The following is a 26229-nucleotide window of genomic DNA, read 5'->3' as shown; positions in this document are numbered from 1 at the left end:
CTAGGGTCAGTCGTAAAGTTCATGTTCTTGCAAACTGGTAGATGTCCAGAACAAGTCTGGTTCCTCAATAAACCAGAACTGGATTAGAGGACAGCATGTCCAAAAGAATGTGGAGAATGGGGCTGGGGCTCCTAATGACTGGTACAACGAGGGTTCAACCCCTCTTCCCCCACTTCATTAACTTGTATACATGGGAAGGGCAGTACAGGGTCCCAGCAACAGTGGTGGGACCAGCTTAAATGGGTTGAGAAGGATGGGTGAAGGGAGCCCTCACCAGGTGGTACAAATTACAAAAGGATGACCTGCATCAGGCAAGTTATTGCCAGATTGTTTCCCAGATGCATTAATAAACTGTGGCCTAGCTGAACCACATTCCTGGTGTCTTGGACAAAGGAAACAGGCAAGAAGAAAGCTATAAATAGGGTTTGTGCAAGTTACTTAAAAATTTAATGTTTTTTCCTCAAACTTCAAAGCTCTATTCTGCATTCAAACAAAAACTGTTTACAGTCAACCTCGTATTAGTTTGTTTTCTAACTTTAAGGCAAAAAGCAAAGCTGGCCAAATTTCTCCAAACCATGGAGGCAGCTGCTCCTATCCAAGTTCACAGGAAATAGCAAGAAAAGTACACAGCATTTGACACATCTGGAAGAGATTGCATAGTCTTTGAAAATACTGTCCTAATTCCTTTCCTCCTGCTGATGATATTTCAGGCTACTAAAGTGCTACATCAACTACAGAGGATTAGATAACATGTAGGCTTTAGCTCTACCCATTCTTTTTGTCAGAACAAAGGAGAAATTTTTCAAGCTAGCCCGGAAAAAACAAACATCCTGATTCAGAAGAAAGAATATTGTGAAATGTACTGGCGTAAACAGAGAAATGAACTGGAAGGTTGATATTTAACTTGGGAAAATTGGTATTTACTGTACTAGGTGACCAAGGTAAATTTAAAAAGGAAATCAGCATTACATGCTTTTCATGTTTGTACTAAGTAGTGAAAAGAAATGTCAATATAGTAAGTTTTAAGTAATAAAGCATGGAATGAAGGGAAGAAGTAGTACAGGAGTCTGGGATTTGTACTCATTTAGCCAGAAATTTACATGTAATTACATGCTAACTGACATGCGTGAATACTGCAAATGGGTAATTCTCTAATGTAAGGTGCAAAATCCAAAAGCAAACATCATAATTAGCAAAACAAAATGTAATGTTTTATTTTCTCTCTCTCTCATAAGGACAATGAATGAAAAAAAAACAGATGAACTTCAAAGGGAAATGCAAATCAACTATTAAACAATGAATTTTATTTTATTTTTTCAAGAAAGGCTGGAAAGAGGAGTTTTCCCCTGAAGTGTTAGTCTATGATCATTTACCTTTCTGGTAGTTTTGAAAGATTAAGAATAATGAACAATGTGACCAGTTTACATATGCATTTTTTAAAACATTCAGTATAGATACAAAATATAGCACTAAGTTAAGACAACAAATCTCATTCTTTTAATGTTAGTATTAAAGCAAAGCTCCAATAAAAAAGAGAAAGAAAATAAATGTGTTTCAAAGATGCAAAATATATCGATTACTGGTTGCAACTGAGATTCCAGTTGTAGTAAAGAATTAAGAGGTCTATTCTCCCATTGTGTCAGAATCGTAAGTCTCAGACATTAGTGGGAGTTACGTATTTTTAAGAACAGGAGAATGCACCTTCTAGAGATGATATATTTTAAAGAGTAATACTGCTACTTTTAAGTAAATACAATCAAGAACCCATTTCCTATTTTTGCTAGTAGAGCCTTAAAAAAATAAAACACCCATGAAGAAAAAAATGTTATTTCCAAAGTGACAATAAAAATGTACTCATCAGCTTCATTCTTATGTAACACTGAAGTATTTATTCTAAACAAGCGTGGTAAGACAGCTACAAAAGCCCTTTTGAGAAATTTAAATAAAATAGATTGTGTTTATATAAACACAAACCTTCTTAATTAAGATGATCAGTGTTACAAACCAAGGAACTGATCTGCAATTGCACCTATGCAGAAGCCCAGGCCCAACTACATGGATCTAATTGCAGAATCAGGGCTCAATGGCCCAGTGCTTGCTTGTGAGAGTAGCGCCATCCCTTTTAATGGGACTTTCCATATGCGTATGGGTTTCCAGGATCAAGCCCAAATTAGTTATTCAAATCATACTGCAAAGAAACTAAATTGTTCCGATGGACATTTAAAAGCTTTTGCTCTCTTTTAGAATTATATCTAAAATAAAATTATACTTTAACATCCAAATTAGCCAAAAAATAGTGTGTATATATATACTGTCCATATGAAGAGTAAACATAATTTACAGTGAATGAGAAAATACTGTGGTTACAAATATATTTTGACATAATTCCTAAGAAGCAATCTAAACAGTAATCTATGCATAGTTATTTACACAGGAGCTAGCTGGAAGGGATATTTCATTTTTAAATCAATACATATTTTGGTCAGAGAGTTTGATAAAAGCTGATCAATACAGGTTTATAATAATCAGGAGCTGCAGGTTTTAGTAAAAACTTTATAACAAAAATGTTGTATGTTGCGCAATCATTCGATGAACCTAAATGACATAAAAAACTAACTATAACCTGACCTGGTTAATCTGAATCATTTAGTATATCCCATTTTTACTATTAATTTAACTTCAGATCAACAAGACAGTGGTACATACATGCTGAGACAAACCACCATTTAAATCTTTCACAAACAACAAGCACAGATTAACCAATCTGACTGTACTTAATCTCTATCATCAGACTGTATGTATGGTTTGTTCTCAGTTCAATCCTATCCTCTAGTTAGCACATATGCAAATGTGCAAAAACAAAAAGGCAATACTTAATATAAATATTTACTAGAATGAACAGAACTGGCACTTAAGCAAAAACCACCCTGTCATTCGTTTTAGAAGCTGTATCTTTTCTTCACAAATTTGTCTTCTGTTTTTAGTAGTCTTCTATCCTATTTACTTGGAGGGTTACCGATCATCTGGAAATTTCACATTGGTAAAGGAAAGGAATGTCTGGTTGATGCAGTCTGGAGATAAAGAAAGAATCATACTTCAGTTCTTCAGACTGATTACCTGTAAGCAACACTGATAACTGAGTTAAGATTTACAGCTGGGGGGAGGAAGGGGAAAAAAAAAAAAAAGTAGCTACTCCCCAAATCAGGATAACAGGATAACAGAAAGTGACAGGATTAAAAAAACAACCCTTAACTTTCAAAAATATTCTATAGTTTTTCTCTTGAACGATTTGTATGTTTCATGATATTTTAGAGCTGCTAACATTGACAAGTAAGTAACTTTCTGTTCAGTGCATTTATTCCTTGTATTAAATGAATAAAATTCATTCATTTATGCTTGTTGGCATTTGCTTTGACTGTATTATTTCAATTTAATACTTAAAACCTTTGGAACAAATATTAAGTCTCTTCAAGAGCTGGAGAGCTTTTTTTCCCCATAGCCCTCACTGTGATGAGGTCAGAAGTCTGGGGACCTACCCAGCACCCACCGAAGTCAATGAGTTGACTTTAGTGGGTGCTGCATAAATCCCGAATCTTTGATCCTATACCAGATTTCCATCTCAGATGAAAGACTCACCGACCAAACCATCACAGATTCTCTTAGGTTTTCCTTAAAGCCACTGTGTTCAGATACAATGTATGCAGTTAATTTTTAGTACCCTGAATTTTAAAAGTTTTATGCCTGCACATGTATTTTATTCATCACCATAAATTATTTAGCAAAATAGATACTAGATGTTTTCATGCAGTGTTTACTATACTTTTCCTTACTATGTAGAGGCCACTGTACTGCTCAGAAAATGAAAGATGTTATTCCTATGAAAAGAATAAAATACTGCAGTGTGGAGACCACTAACTTAGTAATATATGGCATTTAAAAATCAGCCTAAAAGTTTACCTTACTGCACAGTTTTGACAAAATGGCACAAAGTAAACACACAGTACATTGCAATTTCGCTCACTTAGATTTATTTCTTGATCAAGATCTGTAAAGCATAGCATAAGTAATTATTTTCCATATTTTAAATGAGTAGGTGTCTAAGTGGATGTCACCATCTTAAATAAGAGACCCATCATTTCTAGACTAAGTGTCTCTGGTTTTTTCCCCCCAGACTTCCAATATTGTGTTGCTGGTTACTTCATACTGATCCTGAGGCCAATCTTGAAGAAAAAAAAAAAGTTAAGAAAATCATCTTTATGAAATTAAATATAGCTTCTAAATGAAATCAGATTAAGAACCAATACCAAACATTTCAAGTTGCTCATGAAATAAGGAAAATGCTACAACAGTTACTTGTGGACATGAAGATAGTGGTTAGTAACGCTAAAAGCAACCGAGTCTCCCTGTATTAAGTTATGTAGCAAAATCCAAAAGATCTACCTAATGGATAAAAAGTCTATAGAAGCAAAAAAGTGGACATGTGCCAAACAGATTAGTCAGATAGCTTAAGGTTATACAGAGCACACTGTTAGATACATCATAAAAATCGTGGCTCACAACTGGCTTAAAAGAGTCATGTACAGAGTCAATATATGTCTGGTTTCAGAGTAGCAGCTGTGTTAGTCTGTCTTTCTTATCTCTTCAGAGCAATATCAATCAAACTTAATATTCAGATCGCCAGTGAGGAAGCACTGATCTGACTGATCAGTTCACATTTGCTAATGACTATCCTGATTGGCTGCAGATTGATTATACAAGATGAACAATTTTCACCTTAATTTCTAAGTTGGTTTTAGATTTAGAATGCTAGTTTCAAAAGAACACAATATTTTTACTTTCAGAATGTAGCGTTATAAAAAGCATCATACTTCTAAAGTACCTTCAGAATGCATGGCACAACACAATTCTTTTTTTGGTGGCCAAGATCTGAAGTTCCTTAAAATAAATCTTGATTTCAGCTCCTCTGTGCTCAGCATTTACCTCTAGAACAGTGGTTCTCAACCTATTTACCATTATGGTCCACATGCAATACTACTGTACAGCTGTGTGCTGACTAGGCTGCAGGTTGAGAACCACTGCTCTAGAGACTTAAGTTTTAATATTAAATATTTACAAAATTGCTTACCTCTAATACAAGAAGAAAAATCTTGTTCTATGAGCAGCTGCCATGCTTTCAGACATGTTTCGGACTTTAAGGTAATTGACAAATCCTCGGAAGAACAGGAGGAGACCTGAAAATATTTAAAATAGATATCATGAGAAGTGCTAAGGTAGCCAGTCATATTAATAGGTTAGATTATTAGCTGTATTAAAATAATGGAAAAAGTCAGTATTATTTGTATAACCCTGATCTTCCACAAACCAACCATGAGTTGTGAGCCTTTAGTGTCTTGTCCCATTCATATCTATATAAATTTATGTATCTAGATATATAGTTCCAACATCAGGAAAGATTTTACAATTAACTTCAGGGTTTTAGGTTACTAAACAAACATACAAAACAATTTTTTTTGAAGTACAAAAGAATGTTTGCTATACAGTTTTACAACATTGCTCCGTTTCTTCCTTTTTTAAAAAAAAATATAGCTTCTAACTCAGAACAATAAAACTGCTGTTGTGTCAGAAGACCATCTGAATTCTAAAACATAACCAGAAATATATAGATGTAGGAGAATAAAGGTACTTCCAGACAAACAAATAAAATAAAAATAAAAGCGCTAGCAGGAAGATGATAAATGGCAGTAGATGACTGCTTGATGTTTGGACTGGTGAAGTTTTTTGGCTGGCTAAAAGAAGAGGCAGAGTATTGACTGATTAACACAAGATTTGTTGAGCATTAGTTGTAAATACATGCTTTTTTTTTGGTGTAAGTCACTTAGAAAGTAACACCACACTTTCTCTAAATTATTAGAGCTGAAAGATGAGGGAGTTACTTATAACAATAGGTACAAAAACTGGTCAAATGGAAGTTATTTTTCAAGTTTCAATGTATAATTAAATGAACTCACTTTCATATGATGTTGATGACAATTTAGCAATTCAATGACAGACTGGACTTTTTTTTTTTTTTTTTTTTTAACAAAAAGACTATCAATGAGTATAAGGCTAGTAATATGGACTAGGGCAGAAAGTATAATGGGACTCAGGAAACCTTAGTTCTATTCCCAGCTCTGCTATTCCCCTGCTGGGTGACCTTGGGCAAGTCACTTTACCTCCCTGTGCTTCAATTTCCCCATCTGTAAGATGTGGATAACGATATAAAGGAGGTAAGTAAAACATTTTGAAATCTACTGATGAAAAGGGCTATTTAAGAGCTAGGTCGTATTAATTTATTATTAATTATTATTATTATTATTATAGTAAATAGGGAAAAAAGTAGTTGTAGAAGAATCGCACTTCACGATTTATGGTTTTATAATCTCTAACTTTTAGGCATTAAGAGGACACTAATACTCCATCTGCCTATTGTGAGGTATTTTGCACTTTCTTCCATGCTGCTGGCCATTGTCAGAGACAGTATAACGGACTAGATGGATTCTCGGTCTGATCGAGCACAGCAACTCCTATGTTTGAGATGATGGTGCCCCTTTAGGATTAGCAAGCTTCTTTTAGAATACTGAAAAATTAATTTCACCAGCCCATGTATGTGTTTCTCACTACTATAGCTAAGCTTACATAGGGCAAGTCTACACTATAAAATTAAGTCAGCCTAAATTACATCAACGTACTGCCACCGCAGTAATTCCATCGCTTTTACACATCCACACTATGCCTTGTGTTAGTGGTGCACATCCCCACCAGGAACGTTTGCACCAATTTAACTGCTGGCGTAGGGCATTGCCGGAGTGTTTCTGAAAGGGAGCAGTTGATGTAAGCAACACAGTGATTACAATGACATTGAGTTGACACAAACTACATCAATTTAAGCGCTATGTCTCTCGCAGAGGTGGAGTTATTAAGTTGGTGTCGTGGGAGAATTACATCAGTCGGAGCTACGTTTTAGTGTAGATGCTTACAGAGTTAGGTAGACGTAAGCTGCCTTACATCAACCTAACTCTGAAGTGTAGACCAGGTCATAATTAGAGCTGTATGCTCATCTGAGAACTGAATATTTTACAGTTGTCTTGAAGTTTATACTAGTGGATCCCAAACTTTCTTGTGTGTTAGTCAAAACCACTTCTTGCTATGGGAATGGCACACTTTCTCCCCTCCCCTGTATCCCAACAGGCTATGTCCCAATACAGTTACTGTAATTGCCCTGCTTTTGTTCATCCCCGCCCCCACACTATGCTGGCCAAGGACTTTTGTTTTCTTTTCACTGTGATTTCTTTCCTGTGTGTTTTTTCCCCTATTGAACTCTTTTTTGCTTTTTGTTGTGTAGAAATCACCCTGCTAAAAAACTAAACTCATTCACCCAGCCACCAATAAATGGTGCCAGGGGCTAGGGAAAGTTTTGCAGATTGTTGACTTTGAGAGTAGAGTTATGTGAATAACTTGTTGTTTGGTTCATTGGCAGTTCCAAAAACTTGTGGAAAAAAATTAATGTCAGATCAACCCAAAGCAAAATTTTCGTGAGTTTTCAGCAAATGGGGGAGTTTAGGGTCAAATTAAACATTTGTTTGACCTGAAATTAAATGTGTCATTTCTGGGCATTTTTAACCTTTTAAAACAAAAACAAAGGAAATTTGAAACAAAGGGCTAGATTCACAAGGGAACTTTGGTGCCATTCACAAGACTGAGTAGACAGAGATGCTCTCCACATGCCTAATAAACCAGTGGTCAGGGCACTCACCTAAGATGTGGGAGATCCAGATTCAAATTCCCATTCTAGAGCAGGGACTTGAAACCAGGTCTCCCACCTCCCAGGTGAGTGGTGGGTTTCTCTCCCCCATTGCAGCTGTTCTGCTTTGTATAAATTAAATATTCATTTGAGCAGGGACTGGAACATTGGTGTCTCCCCACCAATCCCTAAAGTGTGTGCTTTGTTAACTGGACTAAAAAAAAACCTCTCACTTACCCTTTCTGGTCCAATGAACATTTAATTTTTTCAAGTGAAACAATTCACCAAAATCAACATGAATTCATGAAATATTTCAGTTGACCTGGTTCGGCATTTTTTGATGAAAAAAGTTTTAGCCAAACCATTTCACCCAGCTCTACCTAAGAGCAAGTCATAGGTTTTTGTGACTAAGCTGAAAGCTGTGGGAATAGAGAAGTTTAGACTGCATTCTACTGCATGAACCTGCAACCATGCACACAAACTGCTTCCATGTCCAGGTGGCTTTCAAGGACCCACAAATGAAAGCTCTTTTTTGCATAGCATGTATATTGAGCAGCAGATCCAAGGTCAATCAACTTTCTGCATTTCTCCCAGATGGGAAACTTAGCCAGCAGTGCATTTTTTTATTTAAGAAACAAAGCACCTTTTTTTAAAATTAGTATTTTCTCCCCCCCCAGTGTGTTTACTTTGTGCATTTGACAGTACTTCACGAGCAGCCAGTCTGACTCTTTTGTGGGTAGTGCACCCCTCTCTTCAGGCTCTAAAAAAGGGAAGTAAGTATGCAGTAGGCATTTAACAATGAAAAAAAGAAAAGGGAGATGATGGGTGAGCCTGAACATGTTTGATGGTGCCACTCAAAGTATTGTCCAAAAGATCCTTCTGAACATAAGCAAGACAGCAGAAAAACTTTTAGTTGTTTTTCCTTTTTTAAAAGGATTTTTTTTAAAAAAGGACAGATCATGCCCTTTAAATGGTGTTCCAACCAGAAAGTTGTGGTTTTTTTAAAGTAGTAAAAAAAATAATAATTCTGTCCCTTCAAGCTCAGAGTATTTTTTTCCACGTTCTGTTAAGTCTCTACTTAGTTAAATTCTGACACTGTGATTTTTGTCACTGAAATACATAGCCCAAGATGTTAAAGACTGTAATTTTAAAATATTCACACATAAACAAACGTTTGGACTGACAAAGCGATCTTTAGAAAGTGAGAATGATAATTATTCAATACATCTAAATGCCAGGTAGTACCTTTCATCCCAAAAGGATTCCAAAAAATATTATAAAGTTTACAAATTAAGGTCAACATTTTCAAACTTGTGAGACTGAAGTTAAGCTTCTTAATTTGTATCTGGCATCTAAACAAAAGTGGCCCGATTTTTTTTTTTTTATTTTTATTTTTTTTGGAGGTCCTGAGTACCCACAAGATGTTACTGAAATTAATGGGAGCTGCAGGTGCACAGAACCTCTGAAAAGCACCCTCCTTTTATATAGGTGGGCAAAGAGGAGTTAAGAATCCTTACTTTAGGCATCCAAGTTTGAACATTTTGATTTAAAATTATTTTATATCTATGCAGGGAATCATTTCATCCACTCCTGAAACACAGTCACCCCTGGGATGAAACATGAAAGCTATTTAAAGGCCTGGTGCTACGAGGTTTTCAGCAATTGTGATTCCCATTGATTTCTGGCCCCAACAGTACACCGCAACAGAACAAAAGCAAGTTGAGGATAAAAAGTGAAGAATACCCCTCATATCTGACTGAAAACAAAAGGGGAAATGTTAGTGTGTTCCAAGGATCTTTAATGATCATAAACAGTCAATAACTGGGTTCTACATCTCGCCCAACAGCGTAAGGCCCCTAACATACTGTTGCCAGGTCCCTTACATCTCAGAGGAAAGACTGCCATCTACTGATCCAGCAACATCACATTTTAGTGCATTTCTCGAGTTAGAAAATGGCAGGAATTAAAATAAATTAATGGTATAGGCTGAACTCTCACATAAGGAAAAAGCTACAATGGTAGTATGTTTATACATCATAATTATTTAACTAAAGCAGAGACAAGAGGAGCAAAAATTAGAAATCTATGAAAACTTCTCAAAAGTTTAGCTTCATGCTCAAAGAAAAAAACAGATTGAAAGGAAGTACTGTGATCAAAAAGCATGACGCCTTTCCCCTTGACTGAGTGAGTAATGATTAATGTAATATGCATTTCAAAGGCAAAAAAGGATACTTTCATGACTCAAATAAAGACTGATTTTGAATAGTAGTATCTGTCATATCCATTAAAATCTTCTGAGAACTTTACATGTGTAACTTGTACGTATTCAGTCATTAGATATTGAAAATTAACACCTACAGCTAACATGTGTTTTTTAATTTAAGTTTATAGCTTTAATTGTATAACGCTACACTCTTAAGTCATTTTTGTTTATTTTTGTTTTAAAACACAAATTACAAATCACAGACATCTGCATAATTATAATATTTCCAGCATACAACTCTGAACTGAAGATTAATAAAGTAATCAGAAATTCACACAGGAATAGGATGGCAACCAAGACTTTGGAAATAAAGTACAAAAGATTTTTGATAGAGAAAAAACAAACATACAGCTTTCAAGTATTTATTGCAATGTTTTGATTTTTTTAAACATATACCCAACTCATCTTTAAGAAATTCTCCATCAAAATAAAATGCGTTTTGAATTATAACTCACCAAGTACAAGAAATATCCACCAAAGCCAGTACTGTCCATTGAAATATCCAGTAAAGTAGTCTGAGAACTAGAACAGACAAGGAATAACCAAAGTCACACACAATATAAATTACATTTAATATTTTAAATGCATCTAGAACAAAAGAAAAAAAACAGTGAAACTAGCACATTTAAATATAAAATGTACTGGAGTAGATAAGCAAATACGTCTTTCGAGAAGCTGTAAAATATACAAATAGCTTCAGTGTTGTGTTTTTTAAACAAAGAATTTCCAAGCTCTCTTGTGAAAAAATATATTACTCATTTGAATCATCTGACATTTTCTATTATAATGAATTACTGTCAGCTCTTTTTCAACGTCTGCCATCCAAAACACACTGCAGCAGCCTGCTGCTTTAGATATTAAGACTAAAAGCCACATTAGTTTAATCTTATCAGACGGGGATGTTCTGCTGACCCTTCAAAAGAAGAGCTTTTGACCTTCTGTACACCCCCAACTGTTAATCGCTGCCAAGAATACCAGTCCCATGAAGACCCCCAACTCATTAAAAAGTCTTTTCATTTTCAAACTCGATGCTCCAGCATTCAGTTCCCAGCAGTGAACCGAACACAGCTAAATGAACCTTGAAGTGGCATTTCATCTGTTCCTGTTAGTGACCATGGTAGACAGACAGTCTTGTCCTCTCTGTGATGTGGGAATATGAACAGGCAGCTGGAGGGTAGGGTGCGATGGTATTGGAGACCGGAATCTTTTCCTTTACCAGACTGCATGCTTCACTGATAAAAAAGGCTAATCAAATGCCTCCAGAGCTCACTTCAGATCTCTTGCTACTCCTACACTTTCAACTCTTTTCTAATGATTATTAGAACGAACAAAAATAGTGTGTTGTAGCAGTTCTATAATTTTCTGTACATTTCCTGTCCTACCGCTACTCAGCATGCTTGATGCATACTGTCACAGAGTTTGCCTATATCGTCATTTCCAGCACATTTTGTAAAGTAGCTAATTAATGTTTAAGTTCAGACATCACTTATATTAAAATGAAGATATGTGCTTAGATCCTCACTTGATGTAAATCAACAGAGGTCTATAAATTTAGACCAGTGATGATTTGATTTATGATCCTCATTAATTTTTTTTCCCCAGAGTGAAAATTTTCATTCTTTATTTAAAGTTAATTACAAAAGGTTTCTGTTTCTAACAGCATTCACTCACTCCAAGCAACTTCTTTAAAAAAAATAAAAAATCAAGTATTCATGTACGGAAGAGTCAGTGTTGGAATTGGGAGTGGAGACATTTTTATAATTGTTTCAGTTATCAAATCGATCTCTCATGGATTCCTAGATCGTTAGCATCAGTTGCTTCAGACACACAGAATCACAGAAATGCAGACAGGAAAGGACCTTAAGAGGTCACAAATCCAGCCCCCTGCACTGAGGCAGGACCAAGTAAACAGACCATTGCATGCAAGAAACCCCATAGTAAGCTTAGTTTGTATAATCTCAGGAGAGCCTCTTCCTAATTTCTAACAAGGGTGGGATTCTGACCCCCCCACCACCACCACCGCACCGCCACCCTCTGGCTTTGGTCCTTTTTACCTAGTGTACAAAAGTAGCACAAAGGGACTCAAACTCCCAAATCAGCCAAGAGAAAGTTCCCCTGGCATAGAAACTGAGGAAACAGCTATAGGTGGTCTTTCTAAGAAGCTGCTCACAAGTACTGGAGAAGAGGCATGGCTGGGAGGGGTGGGACATATTAGGGAGAGGCCACAGCACATAGTGCTACAGAGATTCAAGGCAGCCAAATGAGGTCACAAATTAGACAATCCTCCAGGGCTGAATTACACCAATAGCTGCTGTAGCCCCTGGAACAGCCCAGAATTGGGAGGGCACAAAAGATAGCTTAATACCTTAGCCTCCAGCTTCCTTGGATTGGGCTGAAAGTTCTGTGCTGTGCCTCTGAAGAAGTGCTGCAGTTTCACAGATTCATAGAGTTTAAGCCCAGAATTGACTGTTAGGTCATCTAGTCTGCCCTGTAGATCACCAGATATTAAATTGCTCCCAGTTAACCCTGTATCGAGCCTGGTAACTTGTGGCGTGATAAAGCATCTCCCCTAGAACGGCATCCAGAGAAGACATCAAGAGAAGGAGAATCTATCATTTCCTTTGGTAGTTTGTTCCAGTGGTGAATAATCCTCACTGTTAAAAACGTGCCTTTTTTCTAATTTAAATTATTTGTAGGGGGCTTCAGCTTCCAGATTCTTGTTATGCCTTTTCCCATTACATTAAAAAGACTTTTCATGTGTGTTATTTTCTCCCCATGAAGATATTTATACACTAATCAAGTAACCTCTCATCTTCTTTTTGATAAACTAAACAGAGTAAGCTCTTTAAGTCTCTCACTGTAAGGCATTTTCTCCAGTCCATGAATCATTTTTTGAAGCTCTTTTTTGCATACACTTGAATTTTTCAAAATCCTTTTTAAAATGTTGACAATAGAACTGGATACTGTATTCCAGAATCACTCTAGATATTCTTGTTATCCATATATATGTCCAAATCCTTTTCAAATCTTGACAAATTCTTGGCTTCAACAGCAGACTGTGGTAATGAGTTCCATAGTTTTTTTTTTTTTTTCAAGAAGTGTTTCTCTTTTTAGTTTTAAATTTTCCACTTTTCAGTTTCATTTAACGCCTTCTTGTTCTTATATTATCTCCTCTTTATTATTCATTATTTTCTATACTTCACCATATTGTCTCCTCTTAGTCTATTTTCTTCTAATATACATAATCCCTGGGGGAAATCTAAAAAGACAGACGTATAAGCAAGCATCCTACTGGGAAAACAAAGGTCTGCTGGTGGAGTCACTGTGTTGATAGATTTGGGGAATGTCACAGAAATGGAGCTATTCAGAAAGGGGACAGAGCCTTAAGATGCCTTCACCTCCCAAAAGGTCAAAGGAGGCCCTGAACCATTTTTAAAAGTCCTCTATTATATTCTACATAGGCTCTTGTACTGATAGATTTGATGGCAGATAAGAACCTAAGTTTATTATGCACCTTTACACACACACACCCAAAAATCAAATATTACAGCAGATAAAAAGTAACATTCAAGAATCTACATATTAGAAGACAGTAAAAGCTGTTAAAGGAATAAAAACAAGCAAGTTCACTGATAAAACATTGCAATTTCCACTTTAGTAAATATTTCATTAACTTAAAATATTAGAACATCTAATAAAAGTCAATACACCAGTTTAAAAAGTATTTTAAAGAAACTAGACACCATGAATCATTTTTCTAGTTTCATTCCACAGAGACACAGGAACAATATGTGCATCAAGAACCTTACCCGTACAATGAGAATCCATTTGATCAGCGATAGGCCAAATCCACAGATTGCACCATACCTTCCTGCTATGGTGTTAGTTATACAGAAGGATAAACAAAATCCAATCCAGTTGAAAATAAATGCCACTAAGACCAAGAGAAACAGTAGTTGTGTTAGTGACAGACTCTTGTTTAGCCATATAAAATAAATATAACTAATTTACTTTAATGAACTAATAAGCAAGTATATTCACAAGATTAGAGATCCCTATTGGTATTTCAGATAAAAATAGTATCCTTCAGAAATGTAGGTATTCCTAATGGTATATAAACCTTAGAAAGTACACTAGCTAACATCCATCAGCCAGCTATTTTAAACAGAGAAGAAAACCAAATAAAAGTAGATTCCCTCTTTTAAAAAAAAGTGTTATAACTGCCACAGAATTCTGACTGGAAGCTACAGAACCACAGGAATGAACATCAAATAAGCACTATGAATTGGATAAATACATGAAGTGATACATTTGTCTTAGAACTACGAAAAGCGTAGCAAGATTAACCATAAGGAAAATGCAATAACAAACACTTGACTGATTCTATGCAGAGATTTGCCTAGTCTGGATAAAAAAAAAATATATTTATTTTGCTAATCTATTGGGAGGCTGACATATTACAAGAACAGGACTCTGATGACCATGATTTGGTGTCAATGAAATCTGATACCAGGACCTGGTGGTATAATACAATCTGCAATATATTATTCAGGTAAATGGGATACATTTTCAAAATATCTCTTATTTTCATGGGAAGTCAACCAAAGTTTTCATACTGCTCTCACTAACAGACCAACCTCATTCTTCATAGAAGTTCTCAATGATTGGCCTTTAACATTTTTAGCAGCAGTCAGCAAGTGAGAATGATAATGTCTGTACTGACATCAGCTTGTACATGATGGACAAAGTGCAAGAATTCTCAATAAACTGGTCTTCAAGCAGGGGAATAACTGGAAGCTTTGTGCCTTTTTCTTTTTTTAGAGGGACCAGAACAGTTTGGAGAGAGAAGTAGGAGAAGAAAGCTTGAAGAGTTCTGGAGTAGACGAGACAGTGGGAAACTGAAGAGATCAAAAGATACTGGCTACACTGCAGCTGGGAGCATAATTTCCCAGCCTGGGTAGACAGATACATGCAACCTCTGCTCGAGATTGTGTGTGAAAAAGAACAGTGCGGATGGTGCAGCATAAGCTATTTGCCCAAATACAAACCTGCCTACCCCCTTGGGCATGTACCTGGGTGGACAGTCTGTGCCCCTTTCCCTCTCCAGTCCCCCCTTAATATTTGCTCCTCCTCCTCTCAAACAGATTCAGCGGCAACACTGGCTCTTGTCCTGCAAGGGTTAAATCAACCTCCTGCATAGGGACAACAGGAAAGGAGGATTCTGCCCTGAACAGGGCATGGTCACAAGGCAAAGCTGAGTCGCAGGTGCTATCTTTGTTAAAGACAATTCTTTCAAGTATTTGCTGACACAGATGTAAGTTACAACTGCAGTAACTTTATTGGCAGGATAGTGTAAAAGCACATCAGGGTGACTCTTCCCCACAGAACCCCCCCAGGGCAATAAAGGGATACAGCTAGAAGAGCAGGTCTGGGCCATGTGCTGGACAATGAGAAATACGGCTGCCCCATTATGCTGTGCAATGGGAGTGCCTGTTGTGGGTACTGACCAGACATATGCCAGGCCCCACTGTCAAGGGACCAGCTCTCCCCACCAGCACAACAGGCCCTATTGACACCTCCTTGCCTGCCAGTCGCACTGCTCTCTTTGGCACATCAAAGTACAGTAGTGGGTCCATGACAGTATCGAGACAGACAGGCAAAAGTTGATAGAGCAGCTGCTGTATGCTCCTTCTCACAAGGCCTTGGGCTTCAGGAACATTGCCCATGTGTTCCTGCGCTGGGTGCTCTCACTGAAAAATCAAGTAACTCTACAATACAGACCACCCCCTGTTTCAGTTAATCCAGCTACTCTCTAACTAATGCACTTATATCCTGCTTTCTTTATAGGCTGGTGCCATTCATTTTAGCACTGTATCACTTCTGCAGTCAATCTCATTAGTTTGCTGCAATTTGTACTCAGAATTGTGAAACATGAAAGGTGCTTTACAAAATAAAATAAATAAATACTTTTGACACCCACTCTTACAACTACATTGATCAAAGCCCTTTTACTTTATTACTCATTCTTGAAAATAATAGGTTTTTCAATGGGAGGAATTATTCAGACAGCAAATTATTTGATATTAAGTGCAGACGCTTTCACTCAATAGTTAACAATAAATAATAAATAGCACTTCTATAGTATGGTACAATAGAGCTAGATATCAGTACATCCTGGAATTCTTAAAAGCATTTTTTTTTAAATGGTCTAAAGAAGTGTATTTTTCCTGTAGAGATTTTTATAGTTTGACAAAAAAAAACCCACTAAGTTGTGGATGTTTTACTTCAAAATATAGAGTTTACTTTCAAGCTATTACAAACTTCTCTGCACTCACTTGGGAAAATTCAAGTGAAAATTAAGTATGACAAAATTTCTTTGTGATATAGAACCGCCTAAATATCTGAGGGGAAAATGACAGAAATCCAAAGTTATTTTATCAAACATGCATCAAGGTTAAAGAATCTCCCAAGCATACCAATGAGTGGGGGGGGGGACCTTAATTTTATTATATAAAGCACTCTTGCTATCTACTATAGTGGAACCTGTATCTATCATTACATTTTGTTTACTTTATATGTGAAGCGCACACATGAAATGAAATTGAATTCAAGCCAGAAATTTGTCCTGAAAGCCCTCAAGTCTTTACCAAGCTTATAACAAGGCTGTGGAAACAGTTTTCAATGTACATGATTACCCTTTAAAAACTTGTAAGTTAAAAAAAAAACCCACCAAACCTATTTCTGCACCCAAAGCCCTCTCCTGATTAGAGACAGTGTTCAGCATACATTTACTGACTAAGTGCAATTTTCTTTTTACCTTTGTAGTCTTTACTTCTTGCCAGCTTTCATTTCTAAATGACATTCCTCCCAGACCCCAGCTAATATGAAATTTTAAAGAAAGATATAAGATGGATTTCTGAAATTCAGCAACATCTGTTGCCTTTCTTCCAATAATTCTGTAGTTTGATTTTAAAAAAAGAGTAAGTTTGTCTGGCATTACTAGTGCTATATAAAGCCCATGCTGTTTCTCACTTACAGTTTAGTTACCCTCTAGGGTTGTACCTCCCAACTGTCTTGCACAAAAAGGATTTGTGCACAGAATTAAGTTGACGGGAGGATGGAATTACTCTACCCTCTGCCAACCTGGAGACAGGCTGCAATGCAGCCCCTCTTTGGTCCTCTGTATACAATACACCATCTTGTGGGGCTAGCAGGCACCACTGTGTAAGGGACAAAAAGGAGTTCTAGATTCTTTGCTTTCAGTAGAAGGATTGTTCCAAAATACAATTGAAGCCTATTCCAGAGCAGCTGTCACTGCTGCTGCTCATACTGTACTGTACCGTACCATGGAGAGATTTCAGTCTCCAGGACTGTCCATCTAGGATCTGCCAAAAACATTACCACTTCACTCAGTATTGAAACAGCTGAATATACCGTAAGAACTCAGAGTCAGCAACATAAGTTGCCACATTTAAAAAAACCCTTACAAGTAACATCTCTGGCACTCAAGAAAAATTATGAAGACACTTTTTTGCCACCTCCTATTATGATCCTATTTGGATCAAACATGGCCTTCTGTGTCCTTAAGACATGGCCTTCTGTGTTGTAAGCCTTAAGAGCGGGGGAAACAGGATAACTTCGCTCTGAAGAACTGCATGCAACAGAGGATGCAGAAGGTTAAAAAAAAATCCTAAGTCTCAAAGAAAGTCTACGCAGTTAAAATACCATTAATATTTTCAGTGCCAAAGGCACTCTACCCTTTCCATTCTGTCCGGCACAGGTCGTTATACTGCCCCCACCACCATCTGCGTCTCTCTCAGCAGTACACTAAATGACCAGATTAACAAAATCTGATACATATTTATTCTCTCTCTCATATCCTCTTCCCAGGGGGAGAATTGTGGGTTTAGTGTTTTGATTGGTAGGGTTGTGGTTTTGGGGTTTTGTTTGTTTTAAAAACTGCACACGCTCAAATCTCATCATCATCAAAATTGACAGAAGAGAGAAGTGAGATGGATTCTGGTGGCGAAGCTGTCATTAGACTCAATGGCCGAGAAGAAGCTGGAACTTATATTTATCAATACTAACAATAAAACTCGGCTTTTGCTCTTTAAAAAAGTTTGGCTGTTGCTCTGAGAAACTGAGGCTCAGAAGCTCCTAAAAATTCATAACAAATGTAATCACATAATGTAGTCGCTCTCTCTAATATAGATTTTGAGAGAATCAAGCAAGAGTAAGATTTGCAAGCATTAGTGGTATGATTATCCCTCACATCTTTAGAACAGCTTTGACACAACTTAACTTTTGTCTACGTTTAGGGTCACATTTTGAAGACAAATCTAATATATCAAAGAAAACTAAAAATTAAAAAACAATTCAATGATTTGAACTGCAAAAACATTAACTACTTAAAGAACCAAGAGTAATATCAAGCACTTAAATGTTAAGCTTTAAAAGAATATACACAAGCACAATCTAAATGGCAATAACACTTCTAGAGTACAACACAAGAAGTGAGATTAAGTGATATACAACTGCAGAACACTTATAAATATTTATACCTTTAGTGCATATTCAGGAGCTTGTATTGAAGGCCCAAAGTCTACTTCGAAAATGATTTCTGGATTCATATTCAGATGAGTATACATAATCCAAAAGTCATGATTTATAAAGAAATGCATACTGGCTTTATGAATATTGGATGGACAAATTTTACAGTAATACAGAAATGGTAGGGATACTATGACAGTTGAAATAAGGAGACAGATCAGCCACTGAAAATGAAAGGGAGAAAAAGGTTGAAGAAAAAAAAAAGTAGTACATAAAAACTTAGTAGAAAACAAGGAAGGCCACAGACCGGGGTTCCCCCTGCCCCTCTTACTCAGATGAAGTTACTCATGTTGTGCAGGAACGATGGTTCTTTGATGCGTGTCCCTATGGGTACTCCACTGTAGGTGCATTTGCGTCCCTATGCTACTGATTGGAGAACTTCAGTAGCAGTGTCTGTTGGGCCCGCGCATGCGCTGTCTTTGTGCTGCGCTACAAGGCTAGCCAGCATGCCTAGGCTAACCCCCATCAGTTCCTTCTCTACCAGAGAGTGACAAATGAGAACCCCCAAATAGAGGGGAGGAGGGCAAATTGTGGAGCACCCATCGGGATACACAACTTGAAGAATTATTGTTACAATCTGAAATTTGTACCCCAAGTTGGGGGAAAAAAACTTGTAGGGAAAGTCTCCAGACCCAACTGGATGAATAATCACCTCAAAAAAGTTATCAGGAGTCAGCAGAAAGCCTTTAGGGAATGGAAAAAAAAGGGACCAATCAGCCAAGAAAGCTACATCATGGAGCTTAGAAAATGTATGAATGAAGTAAGAACTGCCAAAAGTCAAGTTGACTTAGCTCTTGTCAAAGAAATTAAAATGAAGTAACAAAAGTAAGATTGTTATATAAATAAAAAGGAAGGATGGATATGGCTAGGCTGCTGTGCACTGTGGACAGGGAAGAGTTTAAAAATAAATATATTGCCTCTGTTTTCAATAATTATAAGATGGAACATGGATATGAAGGCAAGACGGCTGATGGCAACATGTGTATAGAAATGGAAATTACCACATTTGAGGTAGAAGAAAAACTCAAAAAGTTTAATGCACTCAAATCCGGGTTTGGGAGTGGAGATGGGACGGGATGGAACAGGAGACACCTAATATTTTTCAACCCAGAATATTGAAAAAACTGGCACGAGATTGCTAGTTCATTAGCAAGGATTTTAAATAAATTCTATCTACTTGGGGTTAGTTATTCTCCAGTCATACTGAACTAACCTTGTATCTATATTTAAGAAAGGCAGAAAGAGTCATCCAGAGAGTTACAGACCTGTTAGTCTGACCTCAGTAGTATGCAAAGCTTTAAACAAATGATGAAAAGAAAAAACTTCATGGAGGCAAATGGAAGAGCAGATGTAATGCAACATTAGTTTCCTGAAAGTAGAGAGTACCTCTGAGAAGGTAAAACTGATTTTTTTTTTAAATTTTGAGAGAGAAATATAGCAGATTCAAAATACTTGGACTTCAGTGAAGAATTTGACAGTACCGTATGGGAAATTATTAATTAAATTAGAAAAATGGGGTTTAGTAAAAGAACAGTAAAGCTGGGTAAGTTACTGCTTAAAGAGAAGGCAAAGGTTGTGCTAAAAGGTAAACCATCCGACTGGAGGGAAGTTACTAGCAGAGTTCCTCAAGGACCAATGTGATTTAATATTTTTATTATTGTCACAAAGTTGGAATGTCCTAATGAAATTTGCTGATGGTACAAAGTTGGGAAGCATTGTCGATACGGAGCAGTATCAAAATATTAGACAGAAAGTGGATGACCATGAAGATGGGAGTAACAGAAATGGATTGAAATTCAATAGCATAAAGTGCAAGATTATGCACTTAGTGCCTAATAATTTCTGCTACGAGTGGGGGCTCATCATTTGGAAATAATGGAGTAGAGATTGGGGGTATTGGTCGATCATAGGATGTTGAGCCACCAATGGGATGCAGCTGCAAAAGAGGCAAATGTGATTTGGAACAGCCTTCCACTAGAAGCTGTGGGGACAAACAACGTAATTACTTTTAAGAGAGATGAACAAATTTATGAGCAAGGTCATATCACTGGGTTGCTTGTGAGAACGTGGCACAGGGTTCAGCGGTGCCAAAATCTTGTGCTTCAGGGCTTCAGCCAGTCAGCTGCAGGGTAAGGAAGAGATTCCTATCCCCACTGCCAGTATATTCTGTTTTAGTCTCCTTGCTCTGAGGGATCAGAGCTTGCAACAGGTGGAGACAGGACACTCTACAGAATGGATGAGTGCTCTGAAGTGATGCCAGTTCTTTTCCCCCACCCTCACACCGCTTGGGCTTAGCTGACTGGTTCTTGCCCACATGTTCAGGGTCTAGCTGATCACCATATGCAGGACTGGCAGTGACCTTGGAGGGTTTTCACCTTCTTCTTGTAGCATGGAATTTGGATTGTTTATTCCGATCATCTGGGTATATCTCAATTAATTCCTGCCATCGCAGGGAGCTCAGGCACTGGTGCACCGTGGTCCCTCCTAGTCTCTTCATTGGGCATACAATATTTTAGTCTCTTTTGAGCTGTAACACTTTGGTCTAGTTTTGTTTGTTGTGTTTAGTGAGAGGGTTCAGGATGGTTTTGGTGGCCTGTGATATACAGGAAGTCAGATTAGATGATCTGGGTTCTCTCCAGGCCTTAAAACTATTACTTTAGCTAAGGTCTCTGCAGCAGTTTTAAAGCCATTTTCCCCAAAAATAGTTTTTAGTTATTTATAAAACACGAAAAAAAAAACATTAAAGGTCTAATTGTCTACTAAACTTGCACTATAAAAAAAGGTTCAAAGAAAAAAATTTGTATTAATGTTTAAAACTTGTCTGTAAGTAGGGTAAGAACACCATTAGACTTCAGAGTAATTTGCTGAATTACCCAAATAGCAAGTGGCAAGGCAGCACTCAGCTAACTTCAAGACATAGCTGCATGTTAATATCCTCTGAACTTGCAGATATATATCCCTCACTCCTGCAGACACCCCTCTGTAACATTAAAGTTAAGTACAGATTGCCGGTCATATTTGATCAATTTCTTAGCTTTCATTAAAGTCACGCTCTCAGAATTAAACATTTTTGAATTTACTTGCAATGACAACACTGGAATCCAGTTTGTTCTTGAAACCTTAACCAAGAGCAGAAGCCTTCAAGAAGTATGATGCATCACTACCATGTACCTGTGCTTCATTCAACACTGAAGAGCTGAAGCAAATCTAAAGCTGCCTTCCTGCATATCTGACATTTAAGGTTTTCATTTAGCCAATTCACATGCTGGCATGCCCACTGTTAATACATACAAATATATTATTCCAGTATTTACATCCAGGAGTTGATACTTGGCAGGTGTATACATTAACTTTTGATATTGTTTAAATTTTTGAATGGTAGATCTTTTTATCTTTAGAACAAATAGATAAGTAACAACTAGAACTTCCACTAAAAGCTCCTACAAAATTAACATTTACCGAAGTCTTTGGATTTCAGAATGAAAACTAAAAGATACTCCACTCTACTGCCTATTGAACATATGATATAGTCACGCTTAGTTCCAAACCCAGGCTTATGAAATTGTAGTAGATAATACTGAACCATCCTGAGAAGATTCTCACAAAAAAAGATGTAAAAGATTTATATGTAAAAATATCCCAACACAGGGCAATGGGTTAAGATTGCCGTTTGTATCTGCATCTTTCTTTGAAATATTACATTAGTATACATTTACACAGGAGGTGGGCCATATGTTTAGATTAAATAGTGATGCATTAACCTATGAGCCAAGGCCCAGGCTAAAAATATCAAGGGATCACATCTGGCAGTCAAAAGAGAAAAGGGATATCAGCAATTTTTCATGAAGTTGTTTCATTTTACTCTTCTGTGTATACTTCAGTATCCTATACAAAAATCGTTGCTGTATGAAGAGACTTTACAGAATTGCTCACGGAGAAATAATCACATGAAAATACACCATTATTCTGATTCCCAACCACTCCTTCTCATTACTACTAAACAATGTAGGGGCCCAAATTAGGACAACAATCTTCCTAAGCAACTTCAGCAGGGTTGGAGAAATGGTAAAGAAACAGATCAGACAGGTTTCCCTTGAAAAAAAAACAAAAGAGTTACTCACCCTCCCACAACAGTTGTTCTTCGAGATGTGTTACACATGTCCATTCCACTGCAAGTGTGTGCACAATCCAATTCACAGTTCTCAGGAAGTTTTTCCTTTAGCGATACCAGTTAGGGTGGCTCGAGCACTCTCTTATGCCTGAGCTCGGTGCACAAGCCACCAAGGGTGCAGCCATCTCTAACGCCCCCCGCCCCAGTTCCTTTCTAGTGGAAGACTCTGATAGAAAGGGGAAGGAGGGCAGGTTGTAGAATGGACATATGCAACACATCTCAAAAAACAGTTTCAGAAAGGTTAGTAACAGTTTCTTCTTTGAGTGACTGAACATGTCCATTCCACTATAAGGAGCTGCTCACAAGCAATCCCAACAGGAAGTGGGCTGACAGTCTATTTTAAACAGGGACTGGAGAACCATTTGTCCAAATTTAACATCATTTCTAGGTCGTTGAGAGATAGTGTAGTGAAAGCCAAAACATGACATGACGACCAATTGCCGCTTCGCTGGCCAGAAAAGCCACAGAGGTTGCTTGGGACCTAGCTGATTGACCCAATGCTAGCTGGCAGATTCAGGTTAGCCTACCGGTAACACAGACAAGTTCAACTGGATATCAAAGAAGAAATCCATTGAGTGGAAAAAGGTCTGGCCTGCATTCTGTCTGCAAATGCAATGAACAATTGAGTTGAAGACATGAAAGACAAAGCAGAATAACTCTGAGACAAAGTAATGAGGACTGGAAATCCCACCATCTGTTTACATAAAATATGACCATGGTATTGTCAGTCAGCATCAACATGTCCCTTCCACTAAAGCACAGAAGGAATGCCATGCAAACTAATCAGAGAGAGTTGAGAGACAGAAGTCTGGGAGAGACCAGAAACCTTGCATCTGCAGGGATCCCAAGTGAGCTCCCCATCCCAGGTCGGAGCCATCTGTGACTAAGGTAAAAGATATCTGAGACAGGACAAAGGGAAATTCCTCGTAGACATGGGCCAGATCCATCCTCCAATGTAAGGTGGATAGAATCCAATTTGGTATGTGCACTAACATGTCTCTGTGGTGCCTCATTGATGAATGCACCTCAGCCAACCAGCCTTGCAGAGGTCTGAAATGCAGTCCAGTGTATTGGACTACCTAAGTGCACACTGACAGGTTACTGAGTACCCTTGAACAGTTTCTCACTGCGGTGAGCGGATGACCCTTTAAGTCTAGAATGAAGCTTTGTATTGTAGGAAAGCTCTGGCTGTTGTTGAGTCCAGAACTGTGCCAAAAAATCCCATTATCTGTACTAGAGAAGAAATGGTGAAAGCATCTTACTGGCTTGAGCTCCAGAGAGTTGAGATGTAGGGAAAACTCCTTGGTGGACCACGTGCCCTGGACAGTGTGGTCCTGTAGATGAGCTCCCTATCCTAGGAGTGATGCATCCAAAACTATTGTGAAAGCAGGAGGGCGATGGATGAAGGGAACTCCTGAGCATACCTTGTTGGGATTCTTCCACTAGTTGAGAGAAATTAGCACGTGGCTGGGAATAGAGAGCAACTTGTTCAGAGTGTCTCTGTTAAGGATATAAACTATCCTGAAAGCAGAGTAAATGTAAACAGGTATGTACTGTGACAAAGACTCATGTTGCCATACACCTGAGGAGCTGCAGGCATGAATTGGCAGTGACCCATGGGCTGATTTGGACTCATGCAATAAAGTGCATCAAAGAACCCTCCCCTCCCCTCCCCTTGAAAGATGTCCCTCAGTGTCTAGACAGACCACTCGTGGTGAGAGGAGAAAGAACCAGCTAGCAGACTGCATCAGCAGGCTGAGTCCTGGGAAAGTAAGATACCCCTAGATTGATAGAGTGACTGGTACAGAGCTCCCACGGGCTTATTGCTTCCTGGTTGGGAGTGGGGGGGAGAGAACGCACACGATGCTCTGCCTGTTTTTGTAGAACATAGCAGTCATATTGTCCGTGAGGATCGAAACAGATGTGTGTGACAGGTGGGGTAGAAATGCCTGGCAGGCCCTGAACTCCCTGACATTGATGTGCAGGAAGAGCTCTTCTTGGAGTCCAAAGACCTAGAGATCTGATGAACCCCATGTGGGCTCTCCAGCCGAAGGCTGATGGGTCACATACCAGCAACAAGGATGGCTGGGGTTTTGAGAAGGGTACACCAGCACATACCATGTGGCTGTACAGCCACCATGTCAGCAACTCGAGGACCTGTACCAGAACCATGAGCACAGAGTCCAGGTGATGGCGAGAGGGGAAACAGACTGTGGCTTGTAGAGGTCTGAGTCTTGCATGTTGCACTATGTATGTGCATGACTCCATGTAACCTATGGGACTCGGGCACTTCTGCACAGTCATCATCCAATGACCCTGGAGAGATCTGATCAGGGACACAATCAAGAGGAACTATTTGTCCAGAAGTAGAGCCCTTGCTTGCACCGAGTCAAGTACTGCCCTCCCCCGTGAACTCTATGCTTTGAATAGGGATCAGGGAGGACTACTGAACACGTTTTTTCTAGGGCACTGGGAAAGATGATCAATGCCAGGAGACACAGGATTATGGAGGAGCGCTCTGCACAGAGGTCAAGGCACTTGGTGCCAACTCCAAGCACAGCTCCGAGGCCAGTCTTAAGGCTGCCTCCAAGAGGAGGACCTTCAAAATTGAGCAACTCAGTCCTTCTGGGTCCAGGGCTTGAAATTCTTGCAAATGTGGCAGTGACCTTTCCTATGAGCTTCCTCTAAGCACTTGAGGCAGGTCAAGTGCAGGTCGCTCAAAAGCATAGACTTATCACATGACGCGCAAGGCTTGAACCCCAGTGACCGAGGCAAGCCTCGGCACCGGGACAGCGGACAACTCTACCATCTAAGAGCGGAGGAGCCCAAAAAGCCCAAAAGTATATAGAACTCCTAAAACTACACTATTTACTAAAAACTACAATAACTATTTACACTAAAATTGACAGAAAAATACACTAAGAGAAGAATTGCCTAAGCAGTGAGGGTGCCAGCAACCATTATGGGCAGTAAGAAGGAACTGAAGGAGTGGGCTCAGCAGGGCTCTTTATACAGACACTGAGTGTGCGACACCAGGGGGTGCTAGAGCAGACCCAAAAGGATACCACTCAGGGAAAAATTTCCCGCAACTATGCTAGGAACACACACCCCCCTACACTGGAATGGACACATGCAAGCACTCAAAGAAGAATATTACTCCCCACGGCAAAGCTGTGTGGGGACAGTTGAGAATACAAGAGAGGAGCCTATACTGATAGTGGTCCTGAAAAATGGATGTTATAACCTCCAAAATCAATTTGCTGGAGGTAATTTGATTATCCCCAAAAGTGAGAGGATTGAGGGGGCAGGGATGTACAGCATCAGATCTGGGTAACGGAGATGTTTGTGGTCAGAATGAAAACTTTGTAGATGAAGGCTGTTACATCAATTCAGGTGCAATGATTG

The 26229-nt window shown here is 38.4% G+C and overlaps 1 protein-coding gene across 5 annotated transcripts in view; it reads right to left on the bottom strand.

Annotated features, from left to right (window-relative positions):
- Positions 1-1189: 1189 nt before the first annotated feature.
- Positions 1190-26229, bottom strand: part of NDFIP2 (Nedd4 family interacting protein 2) — a 65959-nt gene continuing 40919 nt past the window's right edge. For 3 of the 5 annotated variants that reach the window (XM_073347428.2, XM_073347451.2, XM_073347460.2), the window contains 4 exons: positions 13853-13977; positions 10499-10565; positions 5126-5231; positions 1190-3071 (listed from right to left, as the gene is read on the bottom strand). In XM_073347428.2, coding sequence (XP_073203529.1) covers positions 5128-5231; positions 10499-10565; positions 13853-13977 — 296 coding nt within the window. In that variant the 3' untranslated portion in view covers positions 1190-3071; positions 5126-5127. Of the gene's footprint in view, positions 3118-4021; positions 4221-5125; positions 5232-10498; positions 10566-13852; positions 13978-26229 lie in introns of all 5 variants that reach the window. The other 2 variants (XR_012159337.2, XM_073347439.2) reach the window with 2 other exon arrangements.

The sequence above is a fragment of the Lepidochelys kempii genome, chromosome 1 (assembly GCF_965140285.1).
Source record: "Lepidochelys kempii isolate rLepKem1 chromosome 1, rLepKem1.hap1, whole genome shotgun sequence".
Classification (NCBI taxonomy): domain Eukaryota; kingdom Metazoa; phylum Chordata; order Testudines; family Cheloniidae; genus Lepidochelys; species Lepidochelys kempii.
This window is presented reverse-complemented; position numbering and strand designations above follow the sequence as displayed.